The 16,822-nt window shown below is 43.9% G+C and overlaps 1 protein-coding gene across 6 annotated transcripts in view; it reads right to left on the minus strand.

The window, feature by feature from the left end:
* Positions 1–1,943: 1,943 nt before the first annotated feature.
* ATL2 (atlastin GTPase 2) overlaps positions 1,944–16,822 on the minus strand; it is a 37,889-nt gene continuing 23,010 nt past the window's right edge. Inside the window, exons 4-15 of one of the 6 annotated variants that reach the window (XR_013181527.1) lie at positions 15,981–16,085; positions 15,207–15,257; positions 12,960–13,016; positions 12,286–12,378; positions 11,887–12,025; positions 10,926–11,053; positions 8,714–8,770; positions 7,855–7,926; positions 5,745–6,176; positions 4,495–4,509; positions 4,153–4,386; positions 1,944–3,866 (exon numbers count right to left, since the gene is read on the minus strand). Coding sequence is in view for 5 of the 6 variants with exons in the window: in XM_054628903.2 (XP_054484878.1) it covers positions 4,279–4,386; positions 4,495–4,509; positions 5,745–6,176; positions 7,855–7,926; positions 8,714–8,770; positions 10,926–11,053; positions 11,887–12,025; positions 12,286–12,378; positions 12,960–13,016; positions 15,207–15,257; positions 15,981–16,085 (1,257 nt within the window). In the remaining variant the exon portion in view is untranslated. Of the gene's footprint in view, positions 4,387–4,494; positions 4,510–5,744; positions 6,177–7,854; positions 7,927–8,713; positions 8,771–10,925; positions 11,054–11,886; positions 12,026–12,285; positions 12,379–12,959; positions 13,017–15,206; positions 15,258–15,980; positions 16,086–16,822 lie in introns of all 6 variants that reach the window. The other 5 variants (XM_054628903.2, XM_054628906.2, XM_077176025.1 and 2 more) reach the window with 5 other exon arrangements.

A 16,822-nucleotide genomic window follows, 5' to 3' on the forward strand; every position in this document is an offset into this window, starting at 1 on the left:
CCCAGCACAGTAACAGGCAGGGAGTTTTGAGATACTGCTGTACTTGGCTAGCATAATGAAACAAAACACTGGACATTCCCCATATCTGGGTTCATAGAACACAGGGCTTCCTGTTCTCTACCCTTTTGTTATTGTTGTGCCACGCCGCCTGATGTACTTTTAGTTTCCTTAACTTAACCTTAGGATCAGACATCTACAGGAAAAATCTGTGACCTCGCCCTAGTCTGCTGTAGGAAAATTATGTTAGGAGATAGCCAGAAATTTCCTGCTGGTTACATCTTTCTGGAGCCAGAAATCACCACATGAAGTGCTCCAGATGGGGATTTCCTATCCCAAGGAACTTGGGCACACACTCCAGAACAGAAGGAGCAAGTATTCTGTCTTGTCACCTTCTCCACCTCTTTCTGCTGCTGTACCTTGTTACATCTGCCCTGTCACCTCTGCTCCTGCGTCTCTCTCTGGCACGATGCTGTACTTTGCCAGCTGTAGGATCTTCCATGTAACTTTCCTACCTCACTCTGCTATGTCCCCCTCTGTGAGGCAGCAGTTGGCCACAGGTCAGTTACCATCTTCTGCTCTCAGCCTTTCCTGCTAAATTCAGCTTTTTGCATGCTCAGGGAGGACAGGGCAAGCAAGGCCTGAGTACACCACAGAATGGTTTGCACAGAATTGGGTCAGCTCTCAGAACTCCTTTCCTGAGTAGCAGTGGAATAGCCCAGGGTAGAGAAAGCAGCTGTCACCTCCTTTAAAGCCCTGTGACACTCCTCAGTTCCCTGAGGAACCCACTCCGTGCACCAACCTGATGTTCTTAACAGTACACAGAAGTTGAGAAATGCTAAGCTTGTTCTACTAGGAATACTGATTCTAAGGGGTTGCCCATGGAGGTGAGGCCACTACAGCTTCATGTCCCCATGTGCCACCAGCAGCAAGGCTGAGCCATCCCACTGGGCACACGCAGGGAATGTGCTCACACCATCCTTCCACATCAGTCTTCAGCACTGGCACAACAGCACCAACACCCTCACCTGCCCCTGCACCCAGTCACCATGAAGGGTTGTTGGGGACAATACACACACAGGCTCTGGATCCCTCCAGGAACTGGGCAAGGAGGCTCAGCTCATCCAGTCTCCAGCCTGGGGATCACCAGTCTGTTCCAGTAGCCAGCAGATGGACATGGCCCACAGCTGCACCCCTGCACATCCCCACGGTGCCTGCCCTCAGCAGCTGGCCTTGAGACAAGGCTGTCCTCAAGTGGCCCTTGCAGAGCCTCTCTTGCCCCCACAGAGGGAGTCACACATGGAAATGGAGCCCCACCCTCCAAACCAGCCCAGACCTTGTCCCTCTTGCAAAAACAGATGTGTCCAGCCCAGACCTAGAACTGCTGCCACACCTGGCTCCCTTACCCTCCTTGCTGGCTAAATCCAGCTCGCTGTTCAAGTGACACAACCTCACTCCAGGCTGCTGCCACTCCAAACGTGCAGGCCCTGGGACCCCAGGTCCCATTCCAGTCCCTGGCACCTTGACCTCCATGCCCATAGAACAGAGTCCCCTTTTCCAGGGAAGGGTGAGAGGGGTTAACAGTCAACACGGCCAAACAAGGACACGAACCAGCCCCTTCCCCCACCTCATTAAAAGTCATCTTGACCCTTCTCTCCCTTCGATCCCTCCCACAAGCTCGAGAGGATTTTGTATTTGTGCTGCAACTTGGTGGCACAGTGTTCAGGAACTCTGCCCCCACAAACCTTGAAGAAGCGTACGTATAAAGCCTCCCAACTCCTTGACAACATGCTATGAAGAGTTCTACTTTTGCCATCTCCACAGGGCACAGTCTCAAATCTGACCTGCACCTTCCTGGAGACCGCGAGCAGCAAGGGCAGGCCTGGCCCTGCGAGCCCCCGTGTGACTCATTTGGTTCGTAAGAGATTAATCACCACAGCACGGGCTTGTTTGAATAACAGTATTTAATCTGTACAGGTTGAGATATCATAAAATGCGACATTCCTACCTCATCTTTAGCATCATTCCCCTGGAGCTGAGCCCTCACCTGCAGAGGGCAGGTAACCACCACTCCCCAGCAGTTCTTTGCAGTGCAAAAGTCACAGTGCAATTGCTTTAGTCCTAGACAGATGATTTCCCTCACTCAAGAGAGGGGAGATGTTAAAGCTCAAATGTTGATGAAAATTGTTACCATTTAGGAATGCAAACAACCCAGCTATTGCACACAGCCATTTCCAGCTGAAACTACAGCAGTTAATTGTTTAGCTGCCTTTACACTCCACACAGTTGATACTGATTTAGCCAAGAATGAAAGTAAAGCCAGTAACAAGATTTCAGAGTGATACAATTGTCGGAGGGCAGAATCTGACAAGCAACTCCACAAGTCAAAAGCGTGCTTAAGAACAGCAGGAGGTTTTCCTATACAGGGAGGGGGTATGAGCTGGACAGAGGTCACCTTCCAGAGACAAGCATGAGAGGAACATCGGCTTCAATAGAAAGCTATGAAGTACAATAGAACAAATCTGTTCATATAATTGTCAGGATAAGTATTTGACATAGTTTATGTAGTAGAATACAATACTTGAACATTTTTTAAAAATAAGCACGGATTTCATTTCATATATACACAACTGATTTTAATAATGTACTGAAAATAAATTACAGGAAATAACTTTAAAATGCAACAGAAGACAAGAGTTTCACAACAAACATTCCCATTGATTTTTCCAAGGGGGTGAGAGATTGCAGTGCTCAAGGCAGGTAAATATCACAAATATATCAAAAAACTTCAAATTGTTGATGCATTCACACATTTACATGAGCCACAAACATTCCTTTACAGGAACTGCACTTAGCTACCACAGAACCAGGTTTTGCCATAAACTACAAAACTTTGATACAAAATCGTATTTATATATTTATATTTCATATACATGCCCTATCTGTGATTTCTTAAAAAATAAAAACTAAACACACTGTACAGACAATCCTAACTCATTGCTTGGTAGCTGTAGGCAACATTTTTGGATGGAATTTCTTCCCCAGTAGAATTAATGGCAATATTATATACATGAAGGCTAAACTGCAGAAAAAGACAGCTCAGTTCCGATATGCACCTCCCTCGGGACCAGGTCTGCGAGTTCAAGGCGAGACACCCTCTGTGCTGAGCCACTGCCTCCCTGACAGCCCAGTTCTGCGTGAGGAACCAGCACATGCATCTGTGTAACACTGGGACAAGGCAAGAAAGCAGGAGACGCGTTGTAATGGAGGGGCTGCTCCGATGGCTGCACGGCCGCGCACAGAAACACTCGCGGGAGCTGGCGGGGGTGGTGCCGAGCTGGGGACATCGGGGAGAGCACAGCTGGATGGGGCTGATCATGACACTTCCCTGAAGTCAGCTGCTGCAGGGGACAGGCTCGCCCTGTAAGCCAGAGCCTGCACGGACTCACAACGCTGGGGAAGCTCCCCCTCCCTCCCCCAAACGCGGGGCACCAGGACTGCGTAAAGCTGAGCCACTCCCTCCCACCCAAGCGGGCTCCATGGCACCAGTTTGTCTGAGAAGCTGAGCACTGACAAATGTAACTCTTCCCCGGTGATGGCAGCAATCTGTGAAGCCAATCACACTAAACTACTTCTACAGTTGATTGTAAACTTTGGTTTATTTTTATTTATTTTTTTTATTATTGAGTTCTCATGGTACAGCAAGCACGTCTAGGATGAGAGGGCAGAGTTGAAGAGGAGACGAACTGTCAGTCTGTCTTTAGTCTGGCATGGTGAGCCACCTGCTCGGTCAGGCCTGCTTTGATAGAGTTTTTTACAGACTGCCTCATATGATCCTCCATCAAATTATCACTCATGGGCTTCAACACCTGTGGAATGAGAGATGTGCAAAAGAAACAAGAAAATGAGGTAACCAAGGAAAAGAAGATATAAAATCATATAAAGAGATGAGACTTGAAATCATGAAAAAATTTAGAATGATGAAGTCTGACACAAAGTGGCATGAACTGAAAGAGAAATGAATTTTGCTGCTAGAGTAATGAGGTTAAAGCAGTCACATGCTATGGACACAAGTGATACCCCTCCTACACAGCAGTATTTCACTGAATTCAAACCACTTTACAGTTCCTAGAAGATGGATGTGCAATTCCATACCCCATATGCAGCATCAGTCTGGTATGGTTACAGCATTTATGCAGACCGGCCCAGACGGTCCAGCTTATTGTCCTATATGTGTAAGTGTGAACACTTCAGATACAGAAAGAAAGTTAAAAATACTGGCTAGTTTTTCTTCTTGTTATTGTTGGATGAGAGTCGCTGTCGCGGCACTGATGTGAGAGCACGACGAACCGTTCGGCGTCTAAGGACTTCAAAGAGTTTGGAAAACACCTAAAACACGAATTCAGCTGTTAGGAAAAATGGCTCTCACAACACAGCAGAAACTCAATCAAGTTCAGAAAAACAAAAAAAAAAACCTGATTGCCAGTAACTTCTCACCTTCCTGGGATTCCTCTGAAGCAAGGAGGGAAAAGAAAGGCAGAGATTCAGAAAAATCAACAGCAAGAATGAGTATTTAATCAGAGTGACTCAGACAGGACCTGCAGTGCTTTGCATATTGCTGGTGATGTGCAGCTCTAACAGCAACACTGCTGAGGGCTTTTGGAGACCACCTTCCTCCAGCCCCCAAGTGGCAAGCTCCTGCCAGCATAAGCCAAGCTCTCCCCCTCCCAGGGAAGGTAGCAGCCAAACCAAGCATTCTGTGCAGCAGCAGCTCCATTACTACTGGAGAGCCTCAATTTTAATCACTGATGAGTGGTGCTTACTCAAGATTTAGCTACCAATTTATTTACTGATGCTCATTTCCCTAGTTTTAAGAATCCATTTTTTCTGCTCCAGTGTAACTCAAAACCTGACTGGGACCCTCAGCAGGTTGCTCAGACAGGCCTAGTGTACCAGTGCCTAGGATCAGCCTTGAACACAGGAATTTTCCAGCTGTGGAAGCAAGCATCTGTGCAGAAGGCTCCAGTTAGTTATCTGCTCATGCCTCACAGGACAGACTTTAATGTCACCCCAGATAAGCTCAGTGCACCCTTTATTTCCAATAACAACAGCAGGAAAGTGATTCCCTTCTGCTGGCACAGGACAGAGCTAGTCAGAATGCTCCAAAAACCACTGGTCAGGAATTCTCTACATTTGCCTTACTGGCACAGCTGTATCAACTGAGTTCAGGCAGTAAAATCTCTATGCAGAAAGTTTTGTCCTCCATCTCTGCTGTCCTTACACTCACATCTTTCCTTTTAGGAATTTGTTGAGTATTCCTTGCAAACAGCAGTTGCAGCCACTGAAGCTGTCACAGACAGCACAAGTCTCCCTGATGGACGAAACCTGCTGTGCACCCTCTGGTAGCAGCTGCTGAAACCCATCACTCAGCCAGTTCTCTCCAAGGACTAATCAATTCCTTGCTCTGAATAAGGAAAGAGAGTTTTGAAGAGTCCCCTTTACCGCCTAAGTAACCTTCTGCACCTTAAGCAGCACTTCTTTGATAATATCCTAAGCTTATTTAACGTTCCTTGTGTGCAGCATCTGCTCCTGAAGAGAGCAGTCACACTACTGAGCAGATTTTCCCTTTGGCAGCACTAGCATTCTCTATTAGGTCTAGAGCAGCTTTTCCCTCTCAGCACTGAACAGAAGCTGTTTGATATGTCTGCTCAAGACAGCAAGATTTTGCAATAAAGACAGATACCAACCTGTTCCCATATAGCTTCAGCGATCTGATCAATGGCTGTTCCAACTTCTCTGAATTCCCCAGAGTACTTAACGTATGCCCAAGTACAAAACGATATAAGAGCCATCCCCAGCACGAGATTACACAGGGCAGCTATGGAGTTCATGCCAAGGAACCCAGTCAGTCCTGAGATTATGTACATGGCAAACATGACTGCAAATAGAGTGGCAGGGGTACGAGCAGCATAAAAGATGTTTTTGCCATCATTGTGCTTCACAAAGTTTGCATAGATCTCTTCGATTTCCACTTCCAGTTGCTCCTGGTAGCGCCGGCAGAACTCCTCCCCTCCCATCTTCTTGACGGAGCGGAACTGGCGGATGGCGCTCTCGCGGAAATCCTGGTGCTTCTGCTCCAGGTCCGACGGGGCAATGTAAGGCTTATCTCCCCCACACACCTGAGGGAGAAGCAGACACCATGGAATCACACCCTGAGAGAGCACCTGCCCCTCGCTGCCCCCCTCGGCTCTGGGAGCCCCAGGCCCATCCAAAGGTATTTTGGATCCTGGCAGGGCAGGAGCCTCACCCATCCAACCACACCCAGACCCACAGCACAGGACTGAACTCATGCTTCCACTGTTCTCTTCAGGCAAGCCCAGAAGGACAGGACAACAGCCACACACACACATCCCTGCTTTTTCCCAAAATGAAGTCCTCCACATCCACCAAAACTCCCTGGAAAATGCCTACCAGTCTCACCCTTCAGAACAGATTTTTCACATTGCCCAGAGCATGTTAAACACCAGGAGCTGCTGAGGGATCAAGAGGCCACCACACAAATAACTGCCACTGTTTTCTTATACTCTGTGACACTGCACCTGTTGTTCCTTACATTTCAGGTCATTAGGGGGACAGTATTTTGGTTATGCACACTCAGCAAAGGAGGGCTTTGGTTCATGAGGACAACTCAGAAGCTGCAGCAAGAACTACCTTTATATAATTGAGTTTTAAATCCAAAGAGTTCCCACTTCTGTTCTTAAAAATAGAAGTTTCAGAGCTGTGTCAGATCAAGAACATCATATGAGACATCTGGATAAAAAACTATTCCATAATTTGTGCATATCTCTACAGTGATATAAAAATATACAGTACTGGGGAACATTACTATGGAAACAGTCTGTTTAAAAGAACATCTGTTTCTGTTTATTCCCTGCTCCAAGTTAGAAACCTTACAGCTACAGAGTCTCAACAACCATTGAAGATTCAAGTTTGGAAGGCAGACTTGGCACTTATTATAAACAACACATTTACTATTTCAAGACATTTTCCAAAATGGAAATAGAGGAGTTCCCTTAAACCAGCAGAGCATTCTCCAAACAGCCTGCTAACAAATAGAACTGGCTTGTCTGCCACTAGCACTAGGTCTTACTTTAATTTCAAAACAACTTCTTCAGCAATTAAGACCACAATTAGCCTAATTAATGGGGAGCTATGTTTGTAGCATATTCTCACACCTACTGGTCTTTCTGGTTGAACAGTTTCACAATAAGCACAGTCCTGTTAAGCTTTACAAGACAGGTAATGGTTTTCAGAATTTCCTTTGATAAAACCTTGCCTACCACTACATCAAAGTATGAAATCCATCCAGCATTCAGCCTAGAATCATATCAGATCACTATCTTCAAGAGAAGAAGCAAGTGGGAAATTACATACACAGGTTTTTCAAAGTAATTCTGGTATTCAAAGGGGTTTCTTTAAACTTTTGAATCACTTCAATGCTTGCATTTTACAGCTAATGAATGGCCAGAATTCAGAAGCATGAGACTACAGAACTAGAATTCCACCCCTGTGCAAGCCTGACACAACAAATGTCTGCTCACCTGCTTGTGCATTTCGTGCCACAGGGTTTTGAGATGCCTGTGAAGAGCCACAGAGGGAACTAACAGGTGGGAATCCTGCACACACAACCATTCTCAGACCTCCCCAGCATCACATCCAGGCTCAGAGTGCAGAAAACACACAAGTCCTGGCCCTGAATCACCTTCCCCCACTGAAGTGCTCACACAGAGAGGTCACCATGGAAGCTGAAGGCCTGTGTTTGCATGTAAGTGTTTAGGAAAGGTTGTGCCATCATACCTGCTCCATGCCTTTGCTGTACAAGTCTTTTGCTCCTGCCACAGCAGCAAGATTGTTCGCCTCAGCTGTTGCCTAGAAAACATGGAGCATCCTGTGTCATTCACAGCATTCCCAGGTTTTACACAGCACTGCACTCCAAACATACCCCCAAAACCTCCAGAACTCCTGATGGCCAGGAAAAGGCCACACAAAAATAAGAGAAGTTTAGCAACAGACATTAAAACATATTGCTGCCTTTCTTCAGCTTTCTAGCACAGCTGCAAACAAACCTCAGCTTGCTTCTACTACAGGCTTTTCATCATGAGCAATCTCCTCTGAATGCTCTACTGTTAATAAATACATAAGGGTCACTAAACTATTATATTTTAATCCTGGTACTGGATTACTTCCAGTACCCAAGAGGAAAGAAGGAATCTGGGATTATTTCTACATTACAGATGTACAGTTTTGGTGTAAATGGTAATTGTCAAGTTTGTTAAGAATTTAAGTCTTATTTTCTACCTGTATCATGTCAGGGACAATTATTGTAGTTAAAGCTGCAAGATGTCCTTTTCTGGATATCTCCCAGCCAAACAGCAAGTTACAGGAAAACAATGTTTAGACAGTAAAGCAGCTAAAAAACCCAACCAACCAGACAGACCCCAGCTCTATTTGGTTGATTTAATTTCATTTGGTTGATGAAACTGAGGGAAAAGTACCCAACCATCACAGTTCAGGTGGCTTTCAAAGCACACAGATCATTCCAGAACTACAGCTGCGGGGGAGAGACTCAGGCCCACAGCAGTCATGGTTCTTCAGCTGAAAAGAACTTATAAAGTACACATCATCTAATCAGATTATGTGAAAGAAAATAAAATACCTGCAGCATAGATTTTGGATGAGGTAGCTCCTCTCCTTGATAGATTTTAATGTAAGCCTAAATGGGAGGGGGAAAAAAGAGTTTATTTTTCTAAACATTTATGTTTGAGGAGAATAAGAAATGAGGGATGATACAAAGAGCACAGATTATTTCTCTGTAATAGTGCTGAATACTAAATTATGCAATTTTCTTCACAGAAGTCTGGCAATTTTCCCCCCTCACTTTCCTATGCCTGAGACTGGGGCCCAGCAGGGCAGCAGAGCATCCTGAGGAGACACCACCACTGTCCCAAGATGTGACAGGTTTTGACAGCAGGTTTCTACTCCCTCAAATACATAAGGTCTTTGCTAGACAGGGAATCTTCACCCATAACAAAAGAGTGGAGATGACTATCCCAGCCTTTCTGGCAAGAGGTTGGCTCAAATTTACCCCTGTGCTGGGAGAACCAATATTTACATTTCCCCACATGCCTTGATCTACTGAAGCGTAGGAGGAAAAAAAAACCAGATCAAGGCACTTTGTACAGACAGAGCTGAGCAGACAAAACACTTCCAGAAGCTAAGCAGGCAGCCTATCCCACTGTGCCCCACCCCACTTATCCTCAGGGGTCCTTTCTTTCCCCCAGGTTTCAGGGGGTTGGAAGAGAACACACACTTCATTTCTTGTCCAGCCCCCACAAGCTGGCCCCTGGCACAGCTCCTGGGGACAGGGAAGTGGGGCACAGCAGGCAGCAGCAGCCATTCCAGGGCCTTGGACAAGCTGTGCAAGTTACACCAGCAAGGCCACTCTCAGCCCCTTGAGGGGGGTCTGTCCTCACTCTCTTCTCACCACTGCTGCCTTCCCTCCCTGCCCTGGCTGCAAGCCTCAGGCCTGAGGATTTCCTGCTCCAAGGGAGGAGAGAACAAGGTTATCAGGGTCCCCATGTACTCAATGCTCTAGGTTGCAGAACAACCTACAAAAACATATAGAATTATACAGGACTCTGTTCCCTTGACACCCTCCTGGCTTCTGTAGCTATTTCCTCCAAGTAAAAGCCCTACAGTTCCCAACTCAGGCCTCACAATCTCAGCTTCAGATGCACAGTCCCAAGGGCGCAGTCCTCTTTAGTTACATAAGCATGGCATTTCTGCAGCACCCCACAGCACTGCTCCCCAGATGGATACAGGATGCAAATCAGCTTTCCAGTAGAGGTTTTACACTTCGGTTTTTAGGAGCAGTCCTTTCTAAACTGCTTCTGAACATGCCTTCCCTGCACTGTACCTGAGTGGGTCCTACTAGAGAAAAACTGGAGCAAAAAGCAGAGTGCAAGCATGTAAACAGCAAAAAACTCTGCTTTTTGCTGCCGTGCTGATTTTACACTTGCCAAAACAGCCATCACTTCTGCATCCCATACCATGTCTTTCCTTCAAAAAGTTACTTTGTTTTACAAAGTGAAGTTAAATGAGCTCTGGTCTCAAATTCCTTCCTTGCATAGCTTGTTTCATAATATCAGCCCAACTTTTCTACCCCCAAAGTAGCAATTCCTGTCTTTCGGAGACAGTGGCATCATTCCCACCAAGGCAACTGTCTAAGTCGTTCCAATTCCAAAGGAAAAAAAAAAATAAGGCTACACACACCAGACCAATCCCTGGTGATGCAGAGATTATGTTATCACATTTCTGCTGGTGTCACCATGATACCAAAAAAGTTCAAGACTAACAGCTGTGAGTATCCTGCATAAATATTACAGAGCACAGTGGTGCTACACATGCAAGTGTTTAGAAAGCACCTTCCTTGCATATTAAAAATCCAGAAAGGGAGTATCTGAAATTTTCATTGCATACCTAGCAGTTTAAGAGCTCTTTTTCCATCTGTAAAAACTACATGAGACCTATTTTAATTCAAAATAACCAAAACAAAAAAAAACCCAACTGGGATTTCAAAGTAGGAAAAAAAAATACCTAATAAAGCTTGAGCTATTTCAGCCTACTCACAGAGAGAAAAATAAAAGCCACCAACCCACAAATTTGGCTAACAGTAGCTTGCAAAGAGCTGTACTGTTAGGAAGTAGTGTGCCAGTTCTGGAAAGTCAGAGTAATGAAATGAAAATAAAAGTGAGCTGATCAGCGAGTGTCAGCCTAGATATCTTATCTTCTCTGGGAACAACATGGCCTAAAATTAGAATACTGACTTTTAAGCTATTAACAGAAATAATTAGTATGAGTTTGCTTACCTTGAAGTATTCTACAAGATCTCTACAGGTCACCTTGGATCCACTAATCTCTTTTTCTACCAAGTTTTCAGGGGCAAGCAGTAACGGTATCAAATTCCGCAGTTCATTCTTAAAATCCTCATCTATATCTAGTAAAATTCAATCAATTTCAAGAAAAAGGCGGTTAGTTTTCAATCTTGTATATCCTAAAGGAACACTGATAGCCCACAATCCTTCTAAATCTACAACACCACAACTCTGAACTGCATTTTTAAGGTATTTAAAGGCTTACATACATAATATAGCTTCAGTAAATTCCAACTACTCCTAATGTACCAATCCTAACTGGGAGTAAAAGGTGTCACTGTCCTTTCAATATTTTAAGTGCATTTCCCCAATTACACCAATGCACAATGACCTCACAGGTGTGTGCCCTCAGCACAGCAGGGGCTGCCACCCCACCACTGTAACTCACTGTTACAGCTTTTGCCATCCTGATGCATTCCCTCCATTGGGGAACACACATCCCTTGGAGGAATCCTGACTGCCTCTCATTCTGCAGCAGCAGAACCCTGTGGCTTTTATTTCAGCCATTTCAGAGCTGACCTGTGGTTCAGCAAGTTCTTAGAGAAAAGCCTTTCCAGAAAGTAAAGTCTTTAATCTTGGGAATTCTGCCCTCTGGAGCCCTTAGTTATCTTTGGAATCTCCATTTAATGACCTTTAAGCATGTCTCAAGTTATCAGATTACAATGAACAGCTAGACACAAAGATATCCATTCCCTCTCCCTGCTTAATTCCTCTAGTTTTAACCACTAAAAAGAGCACACAATGCACATTTCTAAATTCTGCAGGTTCACCTTTTAGCCTTAAATTTTCCAGTCAGGCATTTCAATAGCTAACCATTACAGTGCTTAACTTTCATCATGTAAAAAAACAAACTCAGTGATCTGAATCAAGAAACACAAAATGAAAAGCTTCCTACCATTCAATCTCCCATCAAAATTTGGATTTGTTGCAACTTTAAGACCAGGGTGGGGCAACAGGAAACACCCAAGATTACTGAAACAGGAGTGAATATGCTTCCTTACATTCTGTAGCTCTTCATGTTGGTTTTGCTTTACCTGAAGGAAAAAAGAGGCATTAAGAACTGCTACCAGTTTTACAGCACTGCAGTTAAGATCAACCATCTTCTTAAAAGCAGTAAGAGCACAAAAGTGTGTTTAAGCTTTTATTTCTGAACCTAATAATGTCAACTTTGCCTATAAGTAGAAATACCACAAATGTATTTTATTAGCACAAGGAGCCAGCTCATGATGCATCATTGTCTTGACAGCAAAGTGTCACTTAGAAGATCAGAACAGGACTACTGAAGATAACTTACCTGCAATCTTTTCTCTAGGAACTTTTTTCCTCCTTCCAAGCCATATGCATGTTCATAAGGATAACTCCAATCTCTAATTAAGAACATTAATGTCTGCAACAGGAAGAACAACAGCAGTGAATGGTTTGCATCATTCCTAAGGTTGAATATTCTATCACATGTGTGATTATTTTAAGTATTTGGCTGCTCTAAAATTAAATGTATTATAGATTACAAACAAGGATACTATGTAAGTTTTTTGGTATATTTGGTTGCTCTAAATGTAGCAGCTCTGTGATGCAAGTGTTCGCTTGCTTAAAAAACCAACTGAACAGAACACCCACCACCAAACAGGACCTTTTCTCAGAACCATCTACCACCAGCAAGGACTAACCATATCTCAGAGTAATAAAAAAGAAGGCAGCACAAAATTTTTCTCCTTAACACCTGCATATCACTTGACATTTTGATTCCTCTTATGCCTTATAACTCAAGAACAAAGCTATACTTGCTCAAAATGTGATCCTCTTCAGCATTTTTCTATTGGGTTTTTGCAAAGCCATGTGGCAATAGTGAAGGAAAATTAGTCTTGCAAAGAACTGGTTACCTTCAGCCCAACTAATTTATCTGCAGAAATTATCCTGAGCTCATTTTCTACACATTAAACTGCTTAAATCCATTTAACACATAGTTACCTGAAACGGCTTTTGGTAGATTTCTTCCATAGCTAGTCTTCCATATTCTGTAAACAACTGAGAGAAAGAACAGTGTAAGGATGTGCCACATAGAAAAAACATTTTTCTGCTGTGAAATATTCTATTACGTCACTAAAAAGTAATAAAGCATTCAATCTTATATCTTATGATAGGTTTCAATCTTACTACAGGTTGAGAATGGCAAACAAACCTCAATAAGGAGTATACCAAGCCTCAATAAGATTCAGGTAGGAGACATGATTCCCACAGGCTTCACAGTGCCATTCCTGAACTGTCAACACACTGCAGTTTTAAGTGGGTGGCTTGTAGGCTATTCTCAGAGAAAAGCTGGCTGCATTTCTCACCAAGTCAGCTTCCAACACTTGCTTCCTAGGCTAAGGAGGTGAGCCTGACTAACATTTGCCCCTTACTTCCCACAAAAGGTTTATTCCTGGAAATCCCAGGGAACTTGGCTCTAGCCAATATATCAGACATTTAAATACAAGCCAAGTTCAGCAGCTTCTCAGATCTCTGCTTCAGCTCGTGACCTTAACTAATAATTGTTCCTTCCCTCCAGTAAAAAGGCAAGTATCAGCTGTCTTCCTCTGAGTGCTTCCACCATCTTTAACACCAGCAGCAGCAGCATTCCTTGCTGGCCTGAGCAGGCCAAACCACCCACAAGACCAGGAATTAGGGACTGTGCTGGCTGCTTCAGCACAGGTCAATACTGGCAGGGCTTGATCGATGCCAGCCTCCTTACAGATACTGCAGGCTGAGACAATGGAAGCACACCAGAACTCTCCAGTGCCAGGCAATCATTATTCTGCATTAAACTAACTCCTGGAGGGCCTCAGGCAAATTATGGCTCAAAGGGCAGTTCTGGTGTTGATCACAAGAGCACCTGGGAACTTACAAGACTAATTTAACACAGCTTAATTTCCAAGCCCTTGTCACCCTGAGCAAAAGCAGTTGTGAAGTGGCCAAGCATCCACAAGAGTCTGGCTTCTTTGACCCAAACTCTTTACCTCATTCACTTCCCTGCTAAAGGAAGGGAATGAGGTAAATGAGCAGTCTCTGACTGCTTTTTTCAGTCTCTCCCTGCAAAAGGCAGTCAGAGACTAACAGTATTTTACAATTACATAAATTCCTGTTAAAACAGAAATTCAGAATTTCCTTCCCTTAGATCATGATTGCCTGCTGCAACTCTAAATGCATGGGTGTCCCCTACCCAGTGCTTGTTTTTATCATCCTGCCCTTCCTTCCTTCAAATCTCACCCTCCAGGAGAACAGAGATACATTGTTTTATTCAGATTACACCGAGCCTCTTAAAGGACCAAAGCCTCAAGGGAAGCCTGGCTTTCAAATAATGATCTACAGATTTTTTTTTTTTTTTTTCCCACAGCTCAGTTGGGTTTTTTGGGGGGTGTGGGGGGTATGGGCCCAGTGATACAACCCTGCTAATTGAGAACACCTGCATAAGACTACTTTTAGTTAGTGCTCTTTCACTTCCAGCATTGGCAGCCATTCTGCTGCAGCACTGAAGACACACAGAACAGTTTTAAGCTGTGACAAGGTCATGGCCTTGGCATTTGGTAACACACAAGCTACTCTCTAAAGCTACAGGTTTTAAGTTAAGGAGATAATGTTCTTGCACCATTCACATGAAGCCATAATTCAGTGGCCTTTGACCATGACATGATGTTGCATTAGAGGATAAAAACCCCATGGTGAAGAGAAGACATTCTCCTGCTTTTATTTCTAAGCAGAATAAAACTCTGCAGAAGTTTCTCAGCTGAAAAAACAGAGATGGCTTCTGGGCAGAAGACTCTTTCTGGCCTGACCCAAACTCCAACACTTCCTTACAAACTGGTTATGAAACAACATCCATTTTCCTATTTTAGGAAAAACATGTAGCACTGGAATTTCACCATTAAGGATTTCCATAAATCATTTTCCTTTCTCATTTTCTCAGGAATTTCAGAACTTGCAATACAGAGAACAGACATTAAAAGAATCAGCCAGATTAGAAGCTCATACTATTTTACCTCTACATTGGCACAGTAGCATCATGGAGTTGATGCAAACACAGTTTTTACAGATTGGACCAGTTTTAGTATCAGGTCAAATTCAGTGTTTTACATGAAGCAACAAACAGCTCCCAAGTCAGTTACATGAACAGTAACTTCTAGAACATTGTCAAGACTATCAGTTTGGAAGCAGTTTAACATAAATTCACCATATTCCTACCTGCAAGTGCTGAAGGTCATCTTCCTGAATATTCTGAGACAAGTTGTATACCTGCAAGAGACAGTCAGAGAATTACAGTGTCACATGAAACCACTGTCTTACATTCATATAGTCTCTTTCTCACATTGAGTATTTTTGCTCCCTCCAGCAAAAGTCTAACTACCCAAAAGTCAGCAAGTAGAAAGGTATCACAGAACACATCTCAAACAAAAGTTACATCCTTATTCAAAAATTATTCACCAGAGCCAACTCCACGGGACAGCTCTACATAGTCCTGCTCCTTTTAGGTTGTGGCATGTCTGAAGAAAGTCACTTGTCACCCCCCAAAAGCCTGCTCACTTTTGGCACTTTTAAGGCACAAACTTAGAAGTAGTTTTGAGTATAGCACAATTCTCAGGAGTTTAATTGACACTTGAACATAAGCAGCAATTTAAAGTTTGGCTGATCACAGCATACTGTCACCCTAAACTGTATCTACAGCCTTAAAAAAGATTCTGTAACACATCTGTAAAGAAGCAGTTGCTACTTTGACATCTTGGGGGGAAGGGGATTTCCCAGTTCTGTCAGCAATTTAACGCAGCCTGGCCTTGCATAACCTTGATTCCACACAGTAACTTGGGTAGTTTATGTACCACACTGAGAATAAGTATGGAATTTTAAATCAGAGATGGAGGAAGATATGCAGGTGAACTTTCCAAGTGTGGCTCAGGATATATTCTTGGCATGTTCAGGATAGAGGGTTCTGCCATTATTTGCCAGCAGGGATATTCTCACCTGGACAGAGCTCGTCATGGTGCTCAGGGCAAAAACTGTTGCACAGTCTTTGATAGTGGATTGGCTATCAAAGGCACCTTGGGTATCCATGAGTAGTACAGCAACCTGCAGAGTTTGAAAGAAGAGCAGCAGTTAACCAGATCATGGACACTTCCACACTCCTGGCCACTGGGATCAGGTCTGTTTCAAGTCCCTGCCCCTGTGCCTGCTGAAGAAACCTCAGCCAGCTCCCTGCACATGACTACACACACCCACAGCTGAGTGAGCAGCAGCCAGAGGGCCCTGCCATCAGCCTCTGGCCTTGCCTGGCTACCTTCTCCCAGAGAAACAGCCCTCCCTGGCCCAGTGGGGGTGCCATGCAGACCAACTGACAGCTCTCCTTCACTGGAAGAACACCAGCCTCAGCTGCAGATCTCACATAGTTTATTAGAGCTAAGAGTAAGATGCTACTTATAAATACACATATATATATATTAAGATAATTATTTTCAGCAGAAAACAAGATAATTGATACTGTCTGCTGGAACAACAAGAAAGGAAGTGATATTAATGAAAAAAGTTTATCAGTCGAACTTCCATCTTTGAGATGTGCTACACTTCCCTTCTCCTTCCCATTGAGAAGCAAGAACAAGTGAGTGATTTGTTCCCAAAGCATAAGCAGATTCACACATAACTGGTTTTTAACCAGAGAAATGTTTAGTTAGCTGTGAAATTTGTTAAACACCACTAAGCCACTATTTTTAAAATCCATGTCCCACAGATTGGGCATCAGATGTTTCCTTTGCAAATGGAAAGGGTATGAAATTTAAATAACCTAAAACCAATGGATCAGAACACAAATA

The sequence above is a fragment of the Agelaius phoeniceus genome, chromosome 3 (assembly GCF_051311805.1).
Source record: "Agelaius phoeniceus isolate bAgePho1 chromosome 3, bAgePho1.hap1, whole genome shotgun sequence".
Lineage (NCBI taxonomy): Eukaryota > Metazoa > Chordata > Aves > Passeriformes > Icteridae > Agelaius > Agelaius phoeniceus.